Source organism: Papaver somniferum, chromosome 5, assembly GCF_003573695.1.
Source record: "Papaver somniferum cultivar HN1 chromosome 5, ASM357369v1, whole genome shotgun sequence".
Lineage (NCBI taxonomy): Eukaryota > Viridiplantae > Streptophyta > Magnoliopsida > Ranunculales > Papaveraceae > Papaver > Papaver somniferum.
In genome coordinates, this window is record NC_039362.1 from 163,986,647 (window position 1) to 164,013,539 (window position 26,893).

General features: G+C 35.6%; 4 protein-coding genes across 8 annotated transcripts; 1 reads left to right on the top strand and 3 right to left on the bottom strand.

The window, feature by feature from the left end:
* Positions 1-307: 307 nt before the first annotated feature.
* LOC113283496 (adenylyl-sulfate kinase 3-like) lies at positions 308-3,806 on the top strand. Its single transcript, XM_026532771.1, has 6 exons — positions 308-1,074; positions 1,484-1,774; positions 1,978-2,096; positions 2,181-2,265; positions 2,598-2,644; positions 3,350-3,806. The coding sequence occupies exons 1-6, from the start codon at positions 756-758 to the stop codon at positions 3,446-3,448; spliced, it is 960 nt and encodes a 319-aa protein (XP_026388556.1). The 5' UTR covers positions 308-755; the 3' UTR covers positions 3,449-3,806.
* A 103-nt stretch (positions 3,807-3,909) lies between these two features.
* On the bottom strand, positions 3,910-8,974 carry LOC113283495 (WD repeat-containing protein ATCSA-1-like). Of its 2 annotated transcripts, XR_003327505.1 has the most exons (10): positions 8,536-8,974; positions 7,590-7,850; positions 7,341-7,500; positions 6,947-7,122; positions 5,964-6,216; positions 5,194-5,348; positions 5,013-5,102; positions 4,650-4,767; positions 4,428-4,499; positions 3,973-4,309 (listed from the first exon to the last, which is right to left on the bottom strand). XR_003327505.1 is itself a non-coding variant. In XM_026532769.1 (9 exons), exons 1-9 carry the CDS (start codon positions 8,683-8,685, stop codon positions 4,262-4,264), a joined length of 1,365 nt encoding a protein of 454 aa, XP_026388554.1. In that variant the 5' UTR covers positions 8,686-8,974; the 3' UTR covers positions 3,910-4,261. The 2 variants fall into 2 exon arrangements, 1 of the variants encoding a protein (XP_026388554.1); XM_026532769.1 differs by lacking the exon at positions 4,650-4,767 and having other exon boundaries at positions 3,910-4,309.
* A 9,854-nt stretch (positions 8,975-18,828) lies between these two features.
* On the bottom strand, positions 18,829-21,498 carry LOC113283498. Of its 2 annotated transcripts, XR_003327506.1 has the most exons (6): positions 21,257-21,498; positions 20,528-20,678; positions 20,353-20,423; positions 20,062-20,265; positions 19,714-19,809; positions 18,829-19,222 (listed from the first exon to the last, which is right to left on the bottom strand). XR_003327506.1 is itself a non-coding variant. In XM_026532775.1 (5 exons), the coding sequence occupies exons 1-5, from the start codon at positions 21,449-21,451 to the stop codon at positions 19,798-19,800; spliced, it is 633 nt and encodes a 210-aa protein (XP_026388560.1). In that variant the 5' UTR covers positions 21,452-21,496; the 3' UTR covers positions 19,279-19,797. The 2 variants fall into 2 exon arrangements, 1 of the variants encoding a protein (XP_026388560.1); XM_026532775.1 differs by lacking the exon at positions 18,829-19,222 and having other exon boundaries at positions 19,279-19,809; positions 21,257-21,496.
* Positions 21,499-21,884: 386 nt separating this feature from the next.
* On the bottom strand, positions 21,885-25,412 carry LOC113283497. 3 transcript variants are annotated; one of them, XM_026532774.1, is made up of 4 exons: positions 24,938-25,411; positions 23,910-23,991; positions 23,400-23,835; positions 21,885-22,887 (listed from the first exon to the last, which is right to left on the bottom strand). In XM_026532774.1, the coding sequence occupies exons 2-4, from the start codon at positions 23,918-23,920 to the stop codon at positions 22,036-22,038; spliced, it is 1,299 nt and encodes a 432-aa protein (XP_026388559.1). In that variant the 5' UTR covers positions 23,921-23,991; positions 24,938-25,411; the 3' UTR covers positions 21,885-22,035. The 3 variants fall into 3 exon arrangements, with proteins under 3 accessions (XP_026388559.1, XP_026388558.1, XP_026388557.1); XM_026532773.1 differs by having other exon boundaries at positions 23,400-23,988; positions 24,938-25,412; XM_026532772.1 differs by having other exon boundaries at positions 23,400-23,991.
* Between the last annotated feature and the right edge of the window lie 1,481 nt (positions 25,413-26,893).

A 26,893-nucleotide genomic window follows, 5' to 3' on the forward strand; every position in this document is an offset into this window, starting at 1 on the left:
GTGCGTGCAGCATATCAGGGTTCTTGGTACCTGATAGTCTCCATTCAACACCATGACAGCCGACACTTTGTACACTTCGTAGGCCCTCCATGAACACGTGCTTGGGCTGTGTTGATAGATTTTCTTTAAAGTTTTTTCGGCATGAAAAGTGTTTTAAATCTGTAGATTGATTTTTATATGGCAACACAGAAAGTATGTTGCTCGATTAAACCATGAAGAATAGTCCCTATTGGCCATACGATGAGGTTGACCAATAGATGTAAACCATGATAATTGTCCAAATCTGAATACGATAAGGTGATAAAAAAAGTTGGTAGTACGTCTGACTAGAAGATAGGCTAAGGCCTGAAGGGTGGAATCTGACACAGCTTTCAAGACAGGATGGAATCAACAAATTTTAGTATAATTGGAAACTTCTTCTTCTTCTTCCTCCCTCAGAATTTAAATCCAGAAAGAAAGAAAGAAAGAAAGAAAGAAGCACCACCATTTTCGTATTTCCTTGCATTTCTTCTTTCTAACCGTTTCTTTCGAAACATTTCCTCCCTCGCTTTCTTCTTCCAGTAAATAAATAAACAGTTTTTTTTTTACAAATTCATTAAAAAAATCTAAACTTTTGATCCCTAATTTTTTTTTTTTTTGATAAAAATCACACATTTTTTTGATCTTTGATTGATAATAACTGAAACCCATTTCGTGAAGATATTTCTCCTTCCAGAGGGTGTAAATTTTTTTGTTCAGATTTGATCTGTTGAGAAATGTCTACAGTCAGAGCAAAACCAGTTTTAATGTCTTCTTCTTCTTCGTCTTCCTGTGGACTTGAATCTTTAAATACGGGGTTTACGAAATTAGGGTTTATACATTTTGGGGAATTGTCTAATAATGTGGGTGTTGGATTAGATCGGAAGCTGTGTATCTCTAGTGTATCTAGTGTAAGATCAAATTTTCTACAACCGATTAAGGCGATTGAAGATTCTAAAACGACTTATTTGAATGGGAAGAAGGGTGATAACTTTGTTAGAAATTCTAAAGATTCTGAGATACAATCATCTGATTGTGATTGTCCTGGCATTTCTGGTATTGTGATTGCTCTGCATGAAATTTTTAGTGTAATTAGGCAATATTGTGTTTTCTTTTGGATCTTCTTTTTTCTATTTGGATATATTCTCTGTTAGGGATTTTGGAATTGACTGGTTACTGTGCAAAACAAGTTTTTTGGTTTTTGTTTTAATCACTTTCTGACTTATCTTTTTGTTTCCATTAAATGTTGTCCTGAAATGTCTAAAATTTATGTAAAGATTTTGTATGTTTGAGTTTGATACAGACCTTAGGTTTAAGCTGATCTTGTTTGCTGTTTTATGTGCTTCCAAAAGGATTAACAACCCCATCTAATCTAACTGCTGTTGTATGGGCTTTTTTGAAGTTTGGTTATGTACTACTTATGCTATCTTGAATCCAGCCAGTCTTTAATCTTATATTTGAACAGGGAATAAGACTATCAAGGTCTCAAGCGTTGGAAAGTCGACAAACATTGCATGGCATGATTGTTCAGTTGGGAAGCTTGACAGGCAACAATTACTTCAGCAAAAAGGATGTGTTATATGGATTACAGGACTCAGTGGTTCAGGGAAAAGTACAGTAGCATGTGCTTTAAATCGGCACTTGAACCATAAAGGAAAGCTATCTTACATCCTTGACGGTGACAATGTTAGGCATGGCTTGAACCGGGATCTTAGTTTTAAAGCAGAGGATCGCGCGGAAAATATCCGGAGAATTGGTAGGCTTTTCTTTGTGTCGCATCTTCCTTTGAATGTGTTATCTTCCAGAATGAAAATGTTAGTATAACTTGAGCATTTCAGACAACTCCGAGACGTTAAAGCACGTTTTGGAATGTTAATTAGGAGATTCAAAGTGTTCTTTTTTTGTGCTTTCTAGTTTCTATTCCAATGATAGTAAAGGTTTCTGTTATGTTTGTTGTAGGAGAAGTAGCAAAACTCTTCTCAGATGCTGGTGTCATTTGCATTGCTAGTTTAATATCTCCATATAGAATGGAAAGAGATGCTTGCCGTGCACTAGTTCCAGATGGGGAGTTTATCGAGGTAAGATGCCTCCTACATTGATGATTTAGAACTCCAGTATGAGAAACTATTTTGGGTGGTAACGAGGTTGAAAACTTTTTCCAGGTTTTCATGGATGTGCCCCTTCATATATGTGAAGCAAGGGACTCAAAAGGCCTATATAAACTTGCTCGTGCAGGAAAGATCAAAGGTATCATCACAGACTATTCTGGACAAGGACTGAGATTTTGAATATTGTTCTTTTCTAAGTTACTCTCAGATTTTAGTCAAATTTTTCAGTTTGTGTTCCGTGAAATTGATCACCATGAAAGCATGTTCCTACTTAAGATAGCTATGTAGTCCATAGGATGTTGAGGGTTAGTTTGAAACAGCCCTATTCTCAGATATAGGTCAACAGTCAACGAAGCTGATTATTGTAATAATACCTGGCAACATTATCTGATGGATCATGTGCGGAGTGTTACTGTATTTTTATCTTTGAACAAGGTAATCCTTTTTGCTCATTATTATATCTGGCTGCAGGTTTTACTGGAGTTGATGATCCGTATGAACCACCATTGAACTCTGAGGTATGTACAGAAACAGTTTCGAGTAGATATTGGCATACCTAACTGTGGTAGAAACCTAGCCTGAATACATATGGCTGTTGAAAGCAATTAACTATGGCATGCATCTCAATCCATTATGCTGTCATTTGATGCAGTTTTCATAATATTTGTGCGGACTGAGGGAGAAGAAGGAAACATTTGGCCGTTACTGTGTTTAGATTTTAGAGAACTCCCACAGAAGCTTGAATTATTTTACACTAATAAGGATCCTTTGAACTATGCCTATCTTACCTGTTCACTCTATATTGGCGATAGTAAAATGTTAGGCTGGAGCCTTCTCTTTTGAAACATCATCAAAATTGTGGGTTTACATTTCTTGAGCATGTATCCTTTTCTATGCACGATTTGTAGTTTAAGAACATATTTCTGGGTGTCTTTAAAAAAAGAAAAAGAAAAAGAAAAAGAAATGTTATATGGTAAAATTGCACTTCGCCTTGTCTTTACAATCTATGGAGCAGCGATTAAATATAGACATTCAGACATCAGGCTTAAATGTTGCTTCAAAAAAAAAATCAGGTTTAAATGTTTGCTTAGCTTGAAACTTCGAATTGCATGAGAAGTTGTTTTTTCTTTGTATTGCCTGCTGGCATTTGTTTTCTTTACTTTAAAATCCTTTTTGTTTCTGACATTTTAGCTGAGATTTTGTTTATTGTTTCTTTATCGCAGATTGTAATACAAGTGAAAGATGGACCATGTTCTTCTCCATTTGACATGGCTGATCAAGTGGTTTCATATTTAGAGGAGAAGGGTTTCCTTCGGGCTTAGCTGTTAAAAAACAACCCAAAAGAAGAGGAAGACAGGATCATTCTGCAATGACCTTGAGTATATTTTTCAGCTGTGAGAAAATGCCTGATTCTGCTAGTCTCCTTGTTCTTTTAAGCCTTCAATAAGTCCTTAAATTTAATTAATTCATCTTTCTTTTGTTTTTGTTTGTTGTTCTTTAATATCCCCCCCCCCCCCCTTTTTTTTGCCTCTTCTTCATAAGTAAAGTCAATGTAATGGGGAGTGGTGGAATCCGTTCTGTTATAAATATGGGGTCAGTAACATGATACTCCCGTGATCAAGGGAACTGTGTAATTATTGTCATCAATGAAAATGTTTCCTTTATAGAAATTTTGAAATTACTGTTCGTCTACAGATTTGACATGGCCATCTAGTGGAGTATTGTGTTATACAACACTAAGGATGGAGTTCATAGTTTAATCCACTCATTTTCATACATGTCGTACCAAATATTGAGCCCAAATATTAGTTTTCGTTTGATTTCCATACAAGCATTAGTGCCGAGATTAGAAGATAATATCAGATCCCACCTCTTATGATAGTTTTCTAAAACCAAAAGATAACAATATTCAAAAACATTAGGTGATCAAGTCTAGTATAACCATTTAAAGGCTCACAAACTTTACATGTTGCTCGACAAAGTGTAAACCAAGTTTGAAGGAGTTATTAACAGAAAGATTCCTATCAAGTTCCACTTCTGTTTATGGTGATGCACATGCAGTTCAACATGCTGGTGTTACTGTCCCAGCTGGCCTCAAATCCTGTAACAATTAATGACAGAAGTCGGGTCTTCAGTCAGTCACTCCAGCAGTCCTGATCTTGCTCACTATTTCCTCCTCCATCCTGCATAATCTTAAATGAATGAGCTATGTTGTGACAAATAAATTTGCACTTGAAGTGCCAGTTATACAAGTTTGATAGCGTTAATGAAAACCAGTACATCATTGCACAGAGGGAGTACCATTTCATCAAGTCGTATTTTGGGTGGAGACCACACAAGAATTTGTCTATCATTGCTACCTGTATACATTTCCTGAAAGCAAGGGAAGAGATTAGCTTTAAACATGAACTATATATATATATATATGCAGTGTAAAATGAGTTTACCCTTTACAAGGAATAAAAAAAGAACTCGTGGGCTTTTCTAGAGATGGATAGAACAAATAAAAAGATGTTCATACACCTTCTATAAGTTGCAGGTAGCATCAGTCAGCCCCATGATGTTTTACCACCAGGTTTAGATCAGCTGACAAGCTCAGAATAACAAAGATTAAAACGATCTTGCCTATTTCAAGGTTTTCCTGCAAAAAAATCCTTAAATAGACTTGAGGAGAAGAAGAAATAGATGCGAAGAAAATGACGGGACTTTAGGCAAGGAGTGAAACAAGTTCCTCCGGTTCATCTAGGGACCATAAGATAGATGGTTCAGACTAATATAATCATCATTGAATAGTGTCATTAAAAGAGAGAAAGCAAAACCAAAAACTCCAGTTTATAGCTTAAATATGTATAGCTTGGTTTACTGCTTAAGTATATATAGACGCACCTGATCCTGTGAATTAAACCAGCAGCAATTTACATTTTCATAGTGACCCCGAAATGTCTCGGATGTTCGACCTGACCACACATCAAATGCCTAAAAAGCGAGAACCTTCGTAAGTTAATTGCTGGCAAATCACTGACACATGCTGCTTATCATTTCTTTGAAACGTCTTGCAACAACTTACCTTGATGGTTGCCATACACGGAACGAAGACAAGGGATGAATCCTGAGTAGTGGCCAACTGTAATGCCTTCCGGGGTTCAATGCGCTTAACTTCATAATTCACAAGAGTGTTGCAGCCAGATTCAATATCCCACAATCTCAATCGTGAATCAGAGCCTGAAACTCTTAAGCAAATAAATTCACTGCTATGTTACTATTTACTTAACAACTACTGTTTCAATGTTGCATACACGTAAAATAATTTGGAAGAAATCATCTCACACGAACAGCTACTTATTGAAATGAACCAAAAACATTAACGGAGCATATTAAAGGCATATGTGACTCAAGATAACAAGTCTAATTTAGCTTTTGCAACAGCAATGGCAATGATGCACAAAAAGATTCAACCTATTCGTGCAGACGATACATATCTGATAAAAACCTTAAGGTACTCATAATGTTGTCCCAATGAAACTTCTCTATTCATGCTGTTTTACATAATAGAAAAATAGTGACACCTAACTGTCTGCACCAAGATAATCTACAGCAGAACACAACTGACTGATATACTTAATGTATTTTCCATGACTTTATGTTGGCAAACACCCACGAAGCATGACGCATACCTATCAGGGGTCTATCCAATGTGTTCCGTAGAGCTTCTCATGTTTAATTTACAACACAATCTAGTCAAAGGTTTTCCCAAGATGAACCTACAAGCATTTTAAGGTTCTAAGGTACAAAAGAATTTCAAGATACTCAACAAAACTAAAATAGATAAATATTGACCTGCGCTCAACAAATACATTCCATTTTCAGTTACTTTTAGCCCAGTAACAGCACCATAGTGAGCTGTAGCACGATCATTACTGGACAACAACCCAGGATGTAATCTCTTCCCAGTTGAACCCTTGGTCTGACTTGGAACTCTATAAAGGGATGGCACCCGCTTTGCACCAGTACCATTAGCTGTTTTCTTTTGTGGTGCCCTCACCTTGATGGTAGAAGATTGACCTGCTGAAAAGGATTTTGGTGTTGATACCTAAGCAGAACAGACAAAAATTTACAATCCAAGGAAGCAACAAGTTAAAGGCAAAAGATCACATAAATTCGACAACCATATGAAATAAATATGCAAATGTACTCACTAAGCATCCATTATACCCCCATTTTAAGCCAATATTTTTTGTTTATTTCATCAAGAAGCGATAAGAAAGAAATGCTTTAAGCCGTAAAACATGTTAGCAAGACACACTATGTCTAGCTTGGCAGTACTGCAGAAGAGGATGATGAGTATTTGATTTTAAAAACTATGCCTATCAGTATCTATTTATACAACTATATTGTAGCAGAAAGAATTGGAAGAACTCTCTGCTTTAATGACATGTGGCAGCCGCACCATGTAAACCAAAGTAGTTGTAACTTTGTATACATCATATAAAAAACGATGCATCTAAACACAGGGACTTCCAAAACTCTCTGTGATACAGTATCTTTTTGTATGTAGGTGTGGCTTTTCAGATTGTAACACTGACGTAAATAGCTTTGGGTCTCTTACCAAGTGTGCACAACTAAGCCTATAATCAACAACTGCAGGGGTTCACCCTCTTTGGTTTAACGTGAGTCTCTTTCCATTTAAAGCAGCAATCATGCAATTGTAAGAGGTTAATAGTATTTATGGAAGTTGGAGTGAAGGGAACAACAAATTTGCGCATACCTCATAATCTATATAGATCCAACCCAAAGGCCTAGTATATCATAAAGGAACTTACTTTTGTGGGGAAGTGTTCAAGGAGAGGCGGTCGTCTCCCAAGTTGAGATCGAGATTGGTCTAAAACTTGAAAACATCCTGCTCTCCTTATGTCCCAAAAACGTATTGCTCCATCACATCCGCCAGTAACCAGAACCCACTCACTAGAAGTAGACCATTCGACTGCCATTACACCATCTGCCACACAAACATAATACGTGGACCATTAAAAACCCGCAAAGCAAGATGAATTCTAGATGCAAGGGCTATAATGAGTCAACCTATAAATTCTACTAACTGTTTGATCTTATAGGAAATCAATAATAACTTTTACAAACCTAATTTAAGAAAACAGAATGTTGACCATGGATCCAGGACATAAAAAAAAAACACTAATACAGGAAATATAATCTTACCACGATGACCAGATAATGTGTGTGTAAATGCCCCTGAAGCAATGTCACATAGACGAACTTGAACATCTTCAGTTCCAGTAGCAATTAGCATGTGAGAACCAGCTACTGACGACATAGCTGTTCGATAGACCTTTCCAGGCAATTTAAAATCGACTACCACCTATGAAGAAATAACAAGATTACAAAGTTGAATACCAAGTGTATCTCAATAGCCTAATAAAGTGAAGATCGGCGGGTCAGAATGCTTACTCGTGTTGTATTGGTATCCCATACGTTTACAGACTGATCATAAGAACCACTGATGAAAAGCCCTGTGTCAACTGGATACCAAGTGGCCGAAGACACTGCATATTTATGACCTTGCTCGTGGCGCTTGTCAACAACCAATATGCGCTCATGCTTCGCAACCATGCCATTTCCTTCATGTTTTGTGGCACTTTGAACATCGTAAACTGCAATTGAACCATCAGAAGCACCAGCTAACAGATACCGTCCTTCGATCAAATCAACCTGGCCTTGCGAACAATTATGAAAACAATCACAACGACAATTTAGTTTCCACGCGAGTTAATATCTCTTGAATATTTTTACTCCTTCCATAAATATATTTGTAATACTGTGTACTTCTATTATTCTATAGTTAGTCTTAAATATATACAGAACAGGGCCTGGACATTTATTTACAAGCTGCTTAAATCCAAAGTTGTGATGCAGCTTTTCGTAAGTAAGGGATCCTGCTAAATTTTATGCGCTTCTGAACTGTTAACGGGATAGGTTCTTCCAAATCATGGATAACCTATTCTAGCATGTGAGCACTATTCAAAATGACCTTATTTCTATATACAACCCTCTTTGTTCTTATAAAAATATATACTATTCTAGCTTTCGATTTCAGCAAAATCTTGGTCATCCAAAAAATATAACAAACTCAGTGGAAAACGTTTGAAACACCAATATCTTTGGTTTGGAACTTGCTCCAAGAGCTATGAAACTGAACCAAATTTAGCACTTCAACTGCACAAACTTGGAAAATTTACTCTCAAAAACATGAGTAGAGACACATTAATTGAAGTGCCATAATAATTGCTAATAATCAAACAAGAAGCTCAAAAGTTCATTAAGTAATGCCAAATCGGTAAAAATTAATTGACTGAAAAAGCAAACGAATTTGATCAGAGAGACGGAGAAAAATAACCTGGAGAGAATTGACAGCTCCTTTATGAGCAGAGACGATTTCTTTGTAGTTTGAAAGTTCCAAAGAAGAGATGCGATTGGATTTGACACGGTTAATAAATTGATAAGGGGGAAGTTTACCAGTTTCTCTATCTCCGACCACCTTCCACATTTCCGTTGCATCTTCGTCGGAAGTCTTACCTCAAATTCTCTGACAAATTTCCCGATTAAGAAATTTGTCTTGTTTTTGTTTTTAATAAATAAATTTGATAAGTATCAACCGGGAGTAGATTAGGTTTACTTTTACAAGATATAACTAAAAAGGAATTAGATGTGAAAGAAGAAACAAACAAGTATTATGATTTTTTCTTTTCTCTGAAGCTTTGCCTTCCTCATCACAGATTCACAGTACAGCAGAGATTTGTTTTTTTGGTCCCCAATCGAAGCAAGTATGTGTTGGGATTTTCTTTCACCAAGTCTTGTTGTCGGTCTACATATACAATTGAGCTAACCTGTAAATCATTTCTGACCATACGATCTGTCAGGAGTCGACTCACCGAGTCAATTGATTGGAAGACAATCTTAACCGTTCGACTACAAATGTCCCATGTTTAGCTTTTTAGCAGGCTGAGTCCAGTGAGCTTCTAGATCCACACATAAGTCAATATCCACGTCAATATGAAGAGGAGGCTAAGCTTAAGAGGTTTAAGAGAAAAATGATGGAGAACTTTAGCCATTGATCTCTAGTGGTGCAAAATGATTTTTGGTATTGTATATTTATAATACAAATTAGCTGAGCTTTACATTACGGGAAAAAGCTCTCCCCAACATCCTCATAATGAAGTGGGAGATAAAAAAAAAAAAAAACAGGAAAAATCTAAAGTCAATTACAAAATTTCCTTCACGATGGAAGTGAGTGAAGGAGATATCATGAAAAAGATTTGCAAGAGAGGGTATATCTTCCGGGATATTTATAAAAAAAATGAAGGAGGTACCGACTAATCATTTACAAGCTGTATTATATACATAAAATCATCAACCGCCTGAAATTTAGAAATACTTAAGTAGTGTGCTAACCTGAGACCTTCTCTAATTGACTATAACTCTATCGTGGTGCTTTCATTCTTGTAGATGTGTTTGGCATAGGCTGCAAAGAAGGAACCACCATCTGCGTGGATGACTGCACATGTACTTGCGAGGTGATCAGAAGTAGTTTCCCCATTAGTATTCAGTTTACAAAACCCTGCCAGGGATAAAACCAACCAAAGCAATAGGTGTCATATTTAGGAGGAGACTAATGATTGGTGAGAGAATTGAATTCCTCAAAAATAAAATTCTTTTGCGCGAAATTGTTTTATGATTTTGTTTAGATTCAAGCTTGCAGCCAAGCTTCCTCTTAAACCACGACTGCAATGTTTTTAAACTCGTACGAGTCAATTATTTTTCTTAAGACTCGTATTATCAGCAATTTACATGGACGACCTCAAACCACTACTCCACGTTGTTATGTGATAATTATTTTTAATATTTATTACCTTATCATTACATTCAAGGTCATTTTATAATTTTATCATGAATCTTCGAGTCGCGATTCAATATATGGTTCGATCCTTAAAAATGAGAACGAGTCACATCATGATTCACCATTTCAATGCACTGCACAGCTAGAAGATCTATTTTGGGCCACGGTTTTTCAAGTTGAAAGCTTGACCTGGAGGACCACTAAACTTAGCCTTAGAGCGAGAGATATGGTTGAAACAAGGCTACGATTTTCCAAGTTGAAAGCTTGATTTGGAAAACAACTAGACTTAGCCTTAAAAAAAACGGTTATGGTTGAATCAAGCTAGGCTACGATTTTCCAAGTTAAATTCGGAGAATCACTAGATTTAACCTTAGAGCAGGGACTATAGTGGAATATGTGGAAAAAGTACGGAATACAAATTGTAATTGTTTCCAAGTAGGGTTGCTGCACAGCTTTATGGACCCATATTTCATGGTTTCGTGGAAAATGATTCGAAAGCTAAACAAATGCGTGGGGAAACAAAACCATAGCGAAATAGTCGTTTGAAACAAACTATAATAACTTAACAAGTGAATTCTTTACATGCTTTAATAATTAGAGATATATCTAAAGTTATGAGCTAAGATGAGATGAGATGCACAAATCATTTGTCTCAGTGTGATAAAGCTTGGAATCTTCGTTTGGGCGGACATCTTGTATAATAAAAGGTTAATATTATATACATATATATATATATGGGGAGATCGGTTGACAACCCCTTAAATGACAGGGTTGACAGAGTCGTTGTGCACCGTTGATTGCCAAATCATTGATGATCCAGATCGTCCGTGTTAAAATGATTAAATCGGATCATATCCATAACCGCAATCAAAGATATTTTTGTTGAGTGTTCTCTCGTGTCTTCTCCCTCCCATGTTTCGATGAAGAGATTTATGAAGTTTAAAATTATATGAGACATTTCTATGAGCTTCACTCAAGTACCATATTAAAAAGAAAGGAAATCCATCAATTTTTTTTGTAGATATATATAATTATATGGTGATGTGTGATTAAGGTTTATTGTTTTTGATTCAAGATTAAGACTGTAGCTGGTTGGAAGAGTTAATTCAAGATTAAGGTTTATTGTTTTTTATTCAAGATTAGGATAGTGGTTGATCAATTTTAGAAGCGAGATATGGCACTGGAGTAGTAGAATTGAATTTGAATAATTTAGGTTAGTTTATGAGTTTTGGATCATACAAGTTTTGTTAAAAATTGAAAAAATTAGGGAATTTCAAGATCAGGCATGAAAAATCCCGAGAATGTAAAAGTTTATTTACAACAATGCTTCACCTAAATATATGTACGAATCGTTCATTCGATTTTGAAGAACTCAAGAACCAGTGGATATAACATGGGTCTTGTTAACTTGTGCACCCGTGCACAAGTTAGGAAGGGTATAAATGGGTTTTTTGTTCTTGTTTTCACCAATTTTCCTTGATTTATGTAATACCTCGGTAAAATTTGTTTAACTTTGGAAACAAAAACCTGTTTCCAGAAATACCCAGACTTTTATTTTATTTTTCTCTTCTTCCTCACTATCTCCGTCTCTTCCTCTTTCTTTGTTTTCTGTACTCGCTCTCTGATCTTCTCAAGCTAATTTGAAAACTCTGTATTCACTCTTTGTTCTTCCAGAGAAAATTGGAAAAAAAAAAAAAGTAAAAGTTTAGGGCTCGGTAGATTGGATTCGTTTTTGTAATTAGGTGATTGGATTTTCGTTATCGTGATTAGGTGATTGGGTTTCTAAAAAAAAAATTGGGATTATGTTTCCCCAATCCAAACTTATTACAGATTGGTTTTTGCTGTTAAAAATACTGTAATGGATTCATTATTCCACATGTAGAGATTTTATGTTTGTGTTTAAGATTGGTATTGGTGTCCGATAAACTACTTAATCATGTGATCCATTATGATCATCAGAAACTATGTTCATGAAATTATTTTTTAGAACAATATGAATTCATGTTGATCCTAGTGGAAGAAACTGGAGATGATGACTTCAAGATAAGAAGATGAAGAATCAATTAGTCACGGTAAAACCGTAAAATTGATCACAATGACGAGCAGTCGACCACCATTTCTGATCCCATCAATCCATATGTTGACTTTCCTGAACGTAATGCTTTGAGTTCACTTTTATTTATTTATCTTCTATATAAACTCATCTTGGCTTCTTATTATCTTTCACTCCTAGATTGATGAAGATATTGACAGAATCATAACAAATTAATGAGAATAATATGTTGTACAATATATCTATCTTTACATAGTTGAAATCTTCCTCGGATCCATAACAAAATTTTGAATTACATAGCCTAATGTAACTGATCAATAAATTCGCTGTCAAACTATCCCTTAATTACGGTGACTGATATTTTTGCGTAATTTTTTTTTTAATTAGAGGGTAATATTGGTAAAACAAGTATTGCTGATTCAGAGACTTCGTTAATATGGTTTTATTAGAAGATTTGTGAATTCAATAAAAAAATTAATTAAATAATGGGGCTTAACTTGTGCACGGGTTAACAAGACCCATATAACATAACAAATGATCTGATTCTTCCCCTTTCTGCATCAACCAAATCAAAATGAAAAACCCCATTAATCTCGTGATAATCTAATGTAAAAAACATACATGGGGAATATCGTATTTTATTTTTTTTATTTTTTTATTTTTTTATGAATCTCAGATTCTCCGTTCCTAATTTGTGATCTGTTTCTGGATACTGGGAAAGAAAAGAGAAAGGAAAGTGATATGAGAAGTGTCTTCTGAATCCTAATATATTTGAGTGAGGTAATGGTTATGACCCGGTTTACTCCTTTAACCTGGATGATCTCGATCGTCTATGATTTAGCAATCAACGACGCACAATAACTCTGTCAAACCATGTCATTTAAGGGTTGTCAACCGATCGCGCCCCATATATATATATATGCGGCTAAATAGATGCTTTAGGTGTTTCTTTCTTTTTGTTATTTTTTTTCTTCTTATTTTTGTATCAAAATGTGGCAACGAGATACTATACAAGTTGCGAGATATTTTAATTGATGGTTGAATTTGGTAATTTTGAAATTTACATAAAAACTTGTACAATCCAAATTTATTATTGTAATTTTCAAAATCATAGAGGATAATTACGTCAAATTTGGTTCTTCGGAGCGTAATAGTGTAAGTTTGGAACTTATAAAAGGAAACCGTTCGCTCGAGCCTTCATGTAGCTTTGTCCCTGATTTGGATTCAAAGAGGTCGCCGTGAGCATCTTTGCGATGTCGTTATTATGTACAGTTTTGAGTCCAACAATGGTAGTTGCATGAGATTTTTTTCATCGCCTCGTCAATTTTTCTTTGAAACAATAAAATTATGACGTTTCTAAAAGGAAAACAAACTCAGAGAAAGATATGTAATATTTCTGATAACTTTTTTCCAAGTAGATCCACGTACGAATTTAAACTGACTTAGATGAGCAAGCTAGAAGGCGTTTTCCTTGATTATTTATTCTGTAGTTTATTTAAAAGAGCATTAATGTTTTTCCCCTCAATTTTTCTTCCTGTTTTAAAATCAACACAAGACGACTTGATATATTTGGGATAAACATTCCCCATTAAATCATCATCCAAACAAGTAATTATTTCTCCAGGTGGATTACATATCCACAACCTTATTAAATCCTTATTACGAGCACATTTTGCTACAATATTAATTGTTCCTTTTGCCTTATTATATTTATGTGAAAACTTAATGCTTCAAAATCATTACTTAAGCTCTTAATATTTAAAACAACATCTATCAGATACTAGCTAGGTTGGAATTAATACTCTTTGACACAATCACTTTCCACCTTGATTCTTTATCTATAGCCAAGACCCCTCGAATAACATACAACTCAACAACAATGTTCCTACAGTTGTATGAGTATTTTTGTAAGAGATTTGTTGGGTTGAACCCACAAGTTTGCTATCTCAAGCTTGTTGTTAATGTTGGATGAACAAACTATATCTTGATTTCTAGTCTACTAAGTCAAGTCTCAGACTAGGTATAGGAATTGGTAGTTGAGTATCAGATATCACCCTCGAAGACTGAAGATCAACGTAGACATTTGGAGAACTTCATCAACAGGATATGTGATTACCGAACCATTCTATTTACTTATAAGATTTATCGTTCTATCTATTTGAGACTATGTCATATGACTTGTAGTAAATTTATTGGAAAGAAGAAATTTCGAGTCAAGCTTGTCTTGTTAAACATCTAGAAATATGATTCAAGCAATGTATGTTCATTGGTCCTTTTGAAATGTTTTTTGAAACAATTTATTATTCAAGAACTAATGTTTTGGATCATTTTAAAATTACGCAAGCAATGATTTTACCATTTGGGAAGTTTTCAAAACATAAAAGAAAGAAATTCAAAATGTATGTAAATTCGGCTCAGGGTAAGTTGACAAACTATCTCGCAACCTTAGATATATGAGTTTTTAGAATACATGAAGGTTGGAAAACCGGTTCGCAAACCTTATAGTTCAGAAGGGGACAGTTCACAAACCCGATTCATCAACCGTGGTGATCTGATTTTGGTGATAAGCTAATGCTTGGGGAACTTGATTCGCAAACTATTGTCATCTGAGTTCACGATCCGAAAAAAAGTTGGTGAACCCGGTTCACGAACTGCAGCGCTTGGGATTCATGAACTGCCTAACGTTTCACAAACCATTTCAAAGACTAACTTTTTAAAATATTTTTAGTATTGCTATGAATCTCATAAACACATCTAAGACATCATTGATCAGTAAAACGCCTTGTGTATGTAGATCATGATTAAACTCTTAAGCGTTTAAACGAACATCATATTTCCTTATAGTTCATAAGGAATATTTTCTAAATAATGGCCATTATATACCGTTCCGTAACCAGACCACTTTGTATATTCTTCTATGTGATTTCAAGACGAACTTTTCACATGCTTACTTGAAACCCTAATTAGAGTTTCATCTAAACAGAGAAAGTGTTTGCTTGAATCTCAAGTTATCTTAGCTTGAATTTTAAGCAACTCCCAGTCTTGAACATCTATAAATAGAGATGTTCTTTCAACTGGAAAATTCTATCCCTGAAACTTGGTGTCCTAGTTGATTGCTGAGTCGTCCTCTATTGAACTAGGTTTCCTTTGAGAAACATAATTAGGTATACAACTTAAAGACTTCCCTTGGGGATTCGTGAAGCCGGTTACGTTTATCTTTACCTTGATAGTTCGTGTATTCTGATCTTAATTTCCTGTTATCAAGGTTCTCGTAATCTCTTTCAGGCAAGATAGATAGAAATCACAAAGTTATCTTCGTTTCAGACTTTGTGATTCCTTAAGATATATCTGAAAACTATTCTTAATTGACTAGTTCAAGATTGTTCTTCAAAGGTGGTTGAGAATCCAGGCATCTCAGCTAACTTAGTGTAAGAGGTTTGATAGCTTTGTCTATTGTAAACAGATTTCCAAGCCTTGATCTTTGATCTAAAGGAAAATCACATAGGTTTATCTATTAGAGGCAGATTTGTATTAAAAGTATTCACTTAGGTTGAATCAACTCTTATACTTTTAAAGATACCAGCTAAGGGTATTCTTGCGAGGTTCAAGAGATGTAAGTAACACGACTTGTAAATGAATCGCTTGGAGGGTGTATTCGGTGTCAACTATATTCCAGTTCGAAGTATGATAGTAAGATAATGTCTGTAGTGGCTTAATAAATTTTGGTGTTTAAATTTGGATGAGGTCCCGAGGTTTTTCTGCTATTGCGGTTTCCTCATTAACAAAACTTCTGGTGTCTTGTGCTTTTTCTTTTCTTTATTATATTGTTTATTTTTATAATAGGATTTACACAAGTAGTATATATTCAATTCTAGTAGATACGCCAATATAATTAAGTTCAATTACGAGACTTGTTTCTTATAGAATTTGTATCTTGAAATATAGATAACAAGTTTCATACTTGGAAAAATTTGGATATGAATACTTGGATACGACTAGATTGATCTTGGATATTGACTTTTGAGATTGTTCAAGTATCCTTCTTAATAATCAGGTTCACGGACTCCTTTTTCTTGACTTTCTGATTGAGAAGAGGTAAATATAAACTCTATATACATATTTTCAAGGATCATTAAGTTGGTCTACTTGCAGTTGTATTAGGTTTTTTCCATACAGGTTGTCGAACGAAAAGGTTGGTAGTATACTTGGTACCCTCTCCTTTTCAATTAGTATCGGAGCAGACAAATAACTTTAGACCTAACAAGTCTATGTTTAAAAGTGTTCCAAATCTGTATCCATGTACTACAATGACGTCCAATGGCTTTAATTATACCAAATGCTTGGGACATACCTTAAAATATAATACCTTAGTTGATTCTTTTGAATCCAGAGGTAAAGAACATGTGACCTCAATCTCTGAAGATATGTTCTCCAAGTTTCCTAAAGGTTCTAAATCAAAATCAAAAGGGTATCTTTCCAAAAGTTGCAATGACTCATCTAAGATTATTGAACATCAAGCCTCTGTGATAAAAGACCTCCAAGAGAAGTATACTCATATTGCTGATGAACTCAACCAATCTATTAACGAAGAACATGTTGAATCTTTTTCAGACAATGTCAATAAAATTGTTCAAGAACTTAACCTAAGAAGAGAAAAGGTTTGTGATTTTGAAGATAATGTCATAGTCGATTTAGGGACATTGGATCCCTTTGTACCCGAAGAAGGTGTGACGTTGGGTCGGGGTTTGGTGAATGGTGAACCAATTGCTCACCCCTTTAGTGTTGATGAAGTCTTGGGAAAGATCCCTACACGAGAGAAAAGATTTGTTGAGACTCATAGCTCTGAAATGGATGTCCTACGTTCCCTGAATGAAAAGATTGAATCTGATCTTATATTATCTTAGGAGCACTGTAAGTCCTTGAGAAAGGAAAATGCTACATTAAAGCGCAAACTTTCTCTGACATCAATTTTCTCTGATAATTTCTCAAAGAACTTATCTAGTGTTGAGAAGGTCACTCCTACTGTTATACGATGTTGAAATACACATCATAAGACAACATCTAAGAGAGATCCAATTCGAGAACATGTTTCTAGTACTTCTTCTGATTCTCTGCAGTCATGTTCTCGTTGTAGTAAAAATGGTCATTTTGCAATTAAATGTTTTCATAGGAAGAAGCATATTATTAATCTCCAAAAATTACTTTCCTTTGTAATCAAAGAGGTAAAAAGCTTGTCAACATCTCCAATTGATCCTGACTGCACAATCAACCAAAATACTTATTATGAGAATACTCAGAATTACTTTACTCGAAAATTTCATAAGTCTAATAAAAACTCTAATGGTACAATATCTTGTCACAAGGAAAATTCCAATATCAGACTTCCTATTGATAAGAAGAGTTTGCCAGAGAAATTTGTGATTTGGGCTCAAAAACCTGTTGACTCCATACCACTAACAGGGATTTCCAGAGGACCACGACTTTCGCCCTTGAGAAAATCTTTTTCCAAAGAACTTTCTTGTGAACTTGACAAGACCAGGAGACAAGAAAAAGTTTACCCTTCTCGGAAGAAGTTTCGAAGCTCAATAGCTCCTCGAAAAAGGGCACTGAAGGAAAAGATGCAAAAAGTAAGTATCATCACCGTCATAAAAAAAACAGACCCAGAGTATTCATTTTGGATGCAAATGGTGAGTTACAACCTCACCATGTCATCACTTAGTGTATCGACAAGTGCATCCTCAAAATCTAACTTGAGAGATATGAGGAGTGCACAATTGTCAGAACTTGACCACGAGAATGCTCAAGTTTGGCTTTCTCTTACTACATGCAAAAGGATTTCTGCCCTCATAAAGATTTAGGAACAAAATCTGTTTGTTGAGCCATGCTCCAATCATGATATATTCAGTAACTTTATGAACATCGTTAGTTGAGTTATTGTCTTTTAACTTAATGGAACCACATTATATTAAGTCCAAAATATAATGACTTGATGTGGGTATCAGATCACATTATACTCTTAATAATTTTTTTCCTACTTATCTGACTCTATCCGCAAGCTTATGTACAAGCTTTGCTCTTAGAATTTCATCTAACCATATCTTGATGCTTGAACTTTCACTTGAAAGAAATTCATGCAAAAGTTTTTCTTATAAAGGGCTTGGAAGCTAAGGTGGTTTGCATTTCTTATTCCTTGAACGGCCCGGGAACACCTTGTTGACCGGTTCGGCTACTCGTTAAGGAACCCTAGTTGTTCATTTGAGGGGACTTCGATCCGTATTTGTGAAGGATTTTAAAATTAAAGGGCATTTTTTTCAATTCCTTCGTTTTTATGATTTCCTCTCATAAATCCCGTTTATGGGTCCAGACAAAGTCACAAAGATGGTCATGGGTGTACCTTGCCGGGGGGTTCCTCTACAGAAGAACAAATCTAGAAGAGAAAGATTAATGTTTACAATCAAGAAGTTTCTGAATCACAAATACCCTGGCAACAAGTCCACATGTATCTCGTTGTATGCAGCAATGAAAGCGTTGCACTTAGAATTTAAGTTATAAATCGAAATTTCCTACAGTACAACTAGAAAATCATCCCACGAGAATTTCTCCTGAATAGATCCATGAGGACTGAGGACAGTCAGGAGGAATAGACCCAAAAATGTTGGTGGATATAAATAAGATATTAGCAAATAGCCGCATGTTTAGTTTCTAAAAGAAATGTTTAGCAGCATTCAGACTAATCTACCAAACCGCAAATGTAATCATGTAAAATGCGTATTACAATTATTATTAAAATTTTTGTTATTCATCCCCTTCTAACCCTCCTCCTCCTCATCTCTAAAAACCTAGCAACAAAAACAGATACAACAGTATTTGTTACAGAGCTCAAGGTATCAAAAATAGCAGAAAATCTCTCTTCTTGCAAAGCCCAGCGTATTGAAACAAAGAAACATATTCCATCAAGAATCTTGCACAGAATCATCATCAGTCCCTTAGGCATGCATCTACCATATATGCTCTACTAACATTCTTAATTCTTCTTATATGAATTTTGTAAACTGATATATGTATCCCACCTGAAGGTGATGAGAAAAGATTGAGATGGATTACTTATACCACTGAATAAGACTGATCACTGACCTGAAATGAACAGAATACACCAAACAAACTTATAGTTTAGACCTGAGAGAGAAGAAAACAACAAGGGTGTCTGTTGTTATTGCCTATAAAAACGAAAGTTAGTTGCTTCTAGGATGCTTCCTTCATTTTTACAAGTTAGAACTACGGACACCCCACTAGCACATGACATAATATATCTGGTGTTTTCATTAGCATCCACCCAAAAGTACAATAAAATGTGTTTCAGATGTTAGAAAAACTCGATCTTCACTACTTTTCTAATATAGTTCTAACTTTTTCTACTAGCTCTTTTCGTGTGAAAACTGGGACCTTTTAAGTGTCACATTCTTCAGGTTAAAAATAAAACCCCCCGATAAATCCAGATTAAAAATAAAGACCAAGCTGTGAATTTAAAATGAATAAATGATCAGGTTGGCCAATTATAGAGACTTTTTTTTTATCATCAAATATATCATTTCTAATACAGAGGATAGCTTTGCAGGACTCCATACACCTATAATTGAATTCTCAGGCGAGCTTGCTGCATCCTGGAGAAGATAAGCTAACAATTCTCAGGCGAGTGTAGTTGTTTCCCTTTACTTCTTCACCTGGTAAAACGATAGAGACAGAATGAAACCCACAATTAGCTGCCCATCCTTCCCCATGGCTCATAATCAACACCCTAGGCTAATAAATCGTAATTAATTTGCTTCTACCATACAGATCTTATTGTCTAGGATCACAAATCAGTGTGATAATTATGACCAATCCAAGAGGTGGCAAGTTGCAGGCCCACATAGGGCAACATGGTTGCTAAAGAATTATAAATACAGATCTAGGAGTTCATTTAACAAGCTTACCTGCATGTGCTTAGCAATAGAAGGTAGCCACTTCTCCCCCCTAATTTTTTTCAACTCTGCAACTCTTTCTTCCTCTCTTTTGGCTTTTGCTTTTGCTGCAGAATCTTTAGCTTCGAGTCTAGCCAGTGATTTGTTACATGCATCTCTCGCAGAAGCAATTATTTCGACACCATCAACAGCTACGGACTTCAGCTGACGTTTAAACTGCTTAGCCACCGGCAAGATAGATATCAACATTATGGAGTGATTACAAACACAGTAAAGCAGCGAATTCAAGATAAGAGGATATACCTTTTTCGACTTCTCATCCACCTCATATCCAGGAAGAATCTTAGGCCTCTTTCTTGGCAGTTTAGATTCATCTAGCAAAGACGAAAATAATCAATTCATTGGCATTTCCCCGAGTAACTACTCTCTATCTTCTAATTGACTAAATTAGAGACACAAATTTTAAGTAAAAACCTACCAACAGGATCAAACACAATCCCCAAAGGAGCATGCCTAAACAATCGAATACCACCACCTTCATCTACTGCAGGTTCATCATCACATTCAGGAAGTGGTGCGTTCACCATCTCTAAGCTCTCGTCTAACATATCTTCTAAAAGTTTTTGTACCTGCCATGCAATCCACAAGGATTTACCAAGAGCGGAGAAAAAAAAAATCACTAATAAAATCATTACAAAACACTATGCATACATCTTTAACTAGACATAAATCAAGACCAGCAGTAATACCAAACCATCATGTATACTGAAGCGAGAACTCGTTATACATGAACTCACCTCAAACAAGAACCAATATGTCAAAACCTACAACTTCCCAAATCAAAAATTTACAAATAACTTTATCTAGGTAATCGGTATTAGTAGCTAAAAGAATATCTTAGTCCCTGCTAAATGTTCCAATTCTTATGCAAAATTTTAATAAATGAAAATTCAATTGATAATTTTCTTTCTCTTCTTCAGGTTTTAAGATATTGAATGAGCTAACAGTGTCAAGTAAAACCCATTAATAGACCAGAACACTAAACCCTACACCCTTTTTAAAAGACAATAACCTAATCACTCTACCTCGAATCAATAACGAACCTAATTCTAGGTAACTAAGTTTGTTTCACTTTTCTTATTTTCTAAGAACGAAATGTATAACTCAAATAAACCTCATTCAATTTCTTAGAGGAAGAGGAAACTACCTTAACAACATAGTGCTTCGGTTTCGGTTTTTCTTCAGAATTTGATGTCCGATTGGATGTTTTTGGAACAGGGCCATTAGTGGCGGCGGATTGATTACTAACATCAGTAGCTATAGAATTGATTGCAGCTCTCCATTCAGCATCTCCATCTTCCTCTTCACTGCTGCTGCTACTGCAATAAGCTGTTTCACCCATCTCTCTCTTTCTCTCTCTGTTTCTCAAGTCTACAACTAAATACGCCCAACTTGTTAAAAGCAAGCTGTCGGTTCTAGAAAATCGACAGGTCTATTTTACAAATTTACAGCAACCAGGAGTCCAGGACAACATTGACAAGGCCGTGGTCTCATAAACACAGTAAGAAGGCTGACGGGTGTAGCCAATTGGGCATGCAGCTGCAAGAATACAGGAACGAGGATCTCTGCCTCTGCCATCTGAAAACACAGTCCGTAGGCGCTGTCCAATAAAGCATTGCTGTAAATCATAAGGGCAGCCGAGAATGGAGGTTGAAATTTCTTGGCATGTCGGAGTATCCTCAAAAAGATAGTTAAACATGGAATGTACTGATAAACATTTTACTTTTGAACTGTATATTGAATTAACAATTGCACATAGATCGTGTAATTACAGGTGGAGGAAATTCAAATATTTTGTGTGTAAGATGTATAAGGATAGGTATATTACAGAGGCAACCACCATGATCCATGACAGCAGGAAAATGAGAAAGAATAATCAGAACTCATATTATGATACAAAGAAGGACGAAAAGCTTACAAAAAAGGTCAACGGTTAAAGGATACAGCATTGGGGAGTTTCCATCTTCTGTGCCAGTAAATAGACACTCTAGACCATAATGGAAACCTAAAACTGTATTCCAGAGGCTCATCTGCTGCACCTCCAACTGTCAGAGGTAGCCAAACATATCTCGAGTCCTTCAAATCAGCCGGGTTCCATCTATCTGCCATGAAAATAAATGAGCCAGGAATTCCTGGCAGAGGGAGCACATAGGTACTCTGTGCAAAGAATGTTGTGTGTCTGAATATCCTGTTCCCTCCAGTACAAGGATCGCCAATTGTTTCCCATGGACCCATGATCGATTCTGCTGCATGGGAAAGTGCCTCATTTGGTGCCCAACCTGAACAACCAGAGGTGATCATATAATATGTTCCTTGATACTTGAACAGTGCAGGAGCTTCTCTGCGGTGCCCTACCAGAATTCTTCTCATTTCATGTGTCACATCGAGATAATCGTCAGTTAATGGTCCGACATGAAGTTCACTGTTGCCTTCTGAAGAGTAGATTACATATGCAATGCCACTATCGTCTTTGAAAATAGTCATGTCTCTGCTGTCATAACCGTGAGGTTGTTTGCTGTATAGGTACTCAAAGGGTCCTACTGGAGTTTCACTTATTGCAATACCGACGGAGGCTTTGGTGTAGTTAGCATCATCAATGTGCATCCACATTATGTACTTCTCTGTCTTGTCATTGTAAATCACCTTGGGCCTCTCAAGCACGTTGAGTTTGTAAAGGTCGTGGGTCATATTTGTTTGCTCTCCTGCAAGTACAATGCCCTCATTCTTCCATGTCCACAAGTCCTTGGAAGAGTAGCAACTGATTCCAATTACGTCAACCTGAAGCAGTAATGAATGTCATTCAACATCTCAGAACGCGTTATAAAGATAACAAAACAACTGAATATAATACAGCGCTAATTCATCTAGAAACATGGTCTGCTTCCTTCCATAGCAGAGAAAATTAGGGATCCCAGAAACATTATAGTACGACACCCCAGACTTTTCTAAAACAAAACCAACTCTAAAAGCATCAACACTCAACAACATCTACGTACTTATCGTATAAACACGCTTCCTTGTCTCGATCGCTCCAATGCTTCCTTTTCCAGAAAGGCAGTAAATACAGACATAGTAATGAAACAATCTATTTTCTCCAACATATGTACACATGCTTTTAGCACAAATTAAACAAACAAAGAAATTTTATTGGAGAAATATACTATATCGCAGTTGTTAAGATTAGTGAACATCCATGTGAGACTATCATTACCATTCTCATCATTAGCTACGTCACAGGTTAAAAGAAACAATTCAAACAATTGTAGAAATTTTACAAACATTAAGCTTACCCGTGCAGAAGCTCTTTGATGAGCATGGTAAGTAGGACCATCTTTGTTCTCTCCATACCAATAATATGTCTTGAATCTGTCAGCATATAAAATCCCACCTCCATGAGCTTGAATGGGTTCTCCATTTGTGTCTAACCACATCCTCCCTGGATAAAAGTTTAATTCATCATTATCTGTGTTGTTCATCGGTCCAACAGCCGTCCTTCTATCAGGAAAGAACAAATGCCTAAACTGAGAATTCTCATCAAGGAATTCTTCAATTATCGAGAGGTGCCGCTTTGGCTTTGGCTTTCGTTTGATTGCACGTGGTGATCTTTTCACCCTTGGGGGTTGGATAAAAAAACTCTCCTCCTCGATTTTTTCAAGGTCACGAGTCAGTAAATGGCTATTCAGCCGCACCTGAACGTCCCCTTCTTCCCCATCTCCATAAAAGATACTAGTATAAAAATGGATAATAAGAACACATCCCACCAGGCACCAAACCACAATAGGTAATGTACATTTGCTTACTGCATCACCATGGAGAGAGGCCGGTTTCCTATATTTATTTCCCATTTATGTGCTCCACCTTCTATACCTCCAGATAAAGCTGCTGTTCAGAAAATGTCACCAGTGTAGTTCGAAACCAATCAGCTAAACAATACTTCAGAAAAAAAGAAGAGACAAACAGGTTTATAGAAAGGAAACTTATAGACAAGTGAGGCCCTCTTCTTGAATGTGTAACTTGAGATCAGATGGTTGACTACCTAGTTACAAGAAGTGGAAAAAAGTACATGAAAAAAATCCCTATTGAATTTCACTTTTTGCATTGCCACAGATATCCGTTTCCTGTACATGTTCCTGATTCTTAGTTTTCATTCCCTTTTCTATCTTTAGGTAAAGTTACAGTTAAAAAAGAAACCCATGTAGGTACAACCCAGTAGGCCATACTATAGCCAAAATTACCCAGCTAGAAGTCTATGTATTAAGTGATCCGCAGTTGGTACAGAGCCGATAATATGCTTTATATAGAAAAGATTCATCCTAACTAATGGGATGCGCCTGCAATTCATTACCAATCCTAAAGCAAGTCTCAGAACTGTAATTCATAGCTCATTTCCAAAACAAACTAACCAAATGCACATTTATCAGGATTACTAGTAACCTTGTATCAAAAACAGTGACTGAATCGAGAACCAACTCATGCAATCAATTACAATTTGATTAGGGAGTGAAAAATTGATACCAAATGGTTCATAAAAGAATACTTGGTCTAAGTAAACGAAGGAATAGAAACTCCAACTCACCACTCCTACTGGTAAATATTCAGATGCACCACTTAAATTCTCAAGTTAAACCACAGAATCCAGTGATAAATAACAAAATTCATGCTTGGCAATCAATCAACTATTACTGGGGATACGGCAATAACAAAAACCTAGCTAATGTGATTAGAAATCAACAAATTAACTTAATTTTAGAAAGCTCAAGAATACCCTAAATCAAGATAATTTCATTAACTCCAGATATAAATACACAGAAAAACTTCAATTTCTTACCCAAAAACAAGATCAGATCTTTAGTAAACCACAATCTCAAAACATGGGTTGTTGTTGAACTCTGTCCACCGTTTACCTCCCCAATACTCAAAAGAAAATGAAGTTATAGCTAACCTTCTTTTCAAAGTCTTATCTTTTAATAAAGAATCCTAATTTTGTTTCAGCAGAAAGTGTTTTTTCCAGCTCCAAAACACTTGTTTACTTTAATGAATTGATTGAAGGAAAAAAAGAAGGTTTAACTACCATGAGAACATCGAGGAGTTGTTGGCTTTGTTTAATAATTTAATCTAAGCTGGATTGGTTTGATTGATGGTATTAGTAGAGATGCTCTGTTTTTAAAGTTCTTCTACTAAGTACTGAGACATTGAAAATTTTGTATCTAGTAATCATGATTAATCATAGATAGTCAATAATGAAACGGATTCTTGTTTATTTTACTCGGTTATTAGCTGTCTCTTTAATCTGCATTGAGTACTTGGATAAGTAGAATCGTAACCACTAGTTAGACTTGCAAAAAAGAATTTGAGTCAACTCAGTGTACTCACTAGGATTGTTAAAGTTTGCTAAAGCTTAAACCCTTGTCGCAGCACTAGAGGATTCCTACATGGCAAATTTAATCTCGACGTCAACCGAAATGCAGAAAGATTCAATGGAGTAGGTGTCAAAAGAAGAAAAAAAAAACGTAAAACCAGCTCAAGATCATAGAATTTGAACGGAAAATAGAGTTTTTGTGTTTCTCACTTGGTGTGAGTTATTTCATTTCACTGACGTACATCGATAAGATTGCAAGAGATAGGTACGCGCATAACCAAACAAACTAACGGGGCTGTATTGGATCCGGATTTATTTGGATAACTAAATATCTTCAAAGCTCCCAGGTATTCAATTTAGGATTATTTCAGATTCCTTAAATATCCTAGGTATTCAATTAGGATTATTTCAGACTCTCTAAATATCCTAGATATTCAATTAGGATCAGATATCTTTGGATTGTAAATGATTCAAGATATATTAGGATTTTCTAGGATATGTTTAGGCAAAATATATATAAAATTATCCTCTATAAATCTCGACCAAGACCATGAGATTTTCATGGATACTCATGGTAGTCATATATTGACATATATTCATATATATATGCGAGTGTTTTTTCTTCATCACCGTAAACAAAATGGATCCTCCATCTCTCTAGCAAGCAAGACAAGGTACACAAGACGTATGTATTTCTCAAATTCAAGATCATTTTTTTTCCTGTTTGATTATCAGTTTATTATTTATTCCATTGTCATTCTACTAACTTGCTAAAAGAAGTTATTATGAAATTTTTTTTTTTCTTTCTTTAATTACTGATGTGATGTATGTACAAGATGATCATCACTTTTGCAAGTGATTTTGATATGATGGCAACAGACCCATTTGCTATTGTGATTGATCGGGTATTCGTCGCCATTATTTTGATGAGCTTTTTTTTTCAGGAACAAGAGGCAGATTTTTTATTGCGTGAAAAGGTATTGTTTTTTAGATTAATTTTTATATTCATTAGTGCTAACGTTATTTAACAATCATAAAACACGTTTTGCTTAAACCTCTAACCTTACTGTACCCAATCTGTATGTACTTGAAAATACGTAACTAGAAATGTTTGATATGGGGGAAGAACAACAAGAGGTTGCAAAGAGCAAACGGAGGTCGTCATCCTGAAACTGCCAATGAGTTGTTCAATCTTCGCCATGCTTCATTAAGAAATGTAGTTGAACGAATATTTGGTATATTTAAATCTCGTTTCACTATCTTTAAATCGGCACCTCCATTTCCATATGAGACACAAGCACATATTGTATTAGCTTGTGTTGGGCTGCATAATTTTCTTTGAAAAGAATGTCGATCAGATGAATTTCCACCTGAAGAGGATGATGATTCTTCGTTTTCGGATGATGAAGACGAAGATTTGGATCC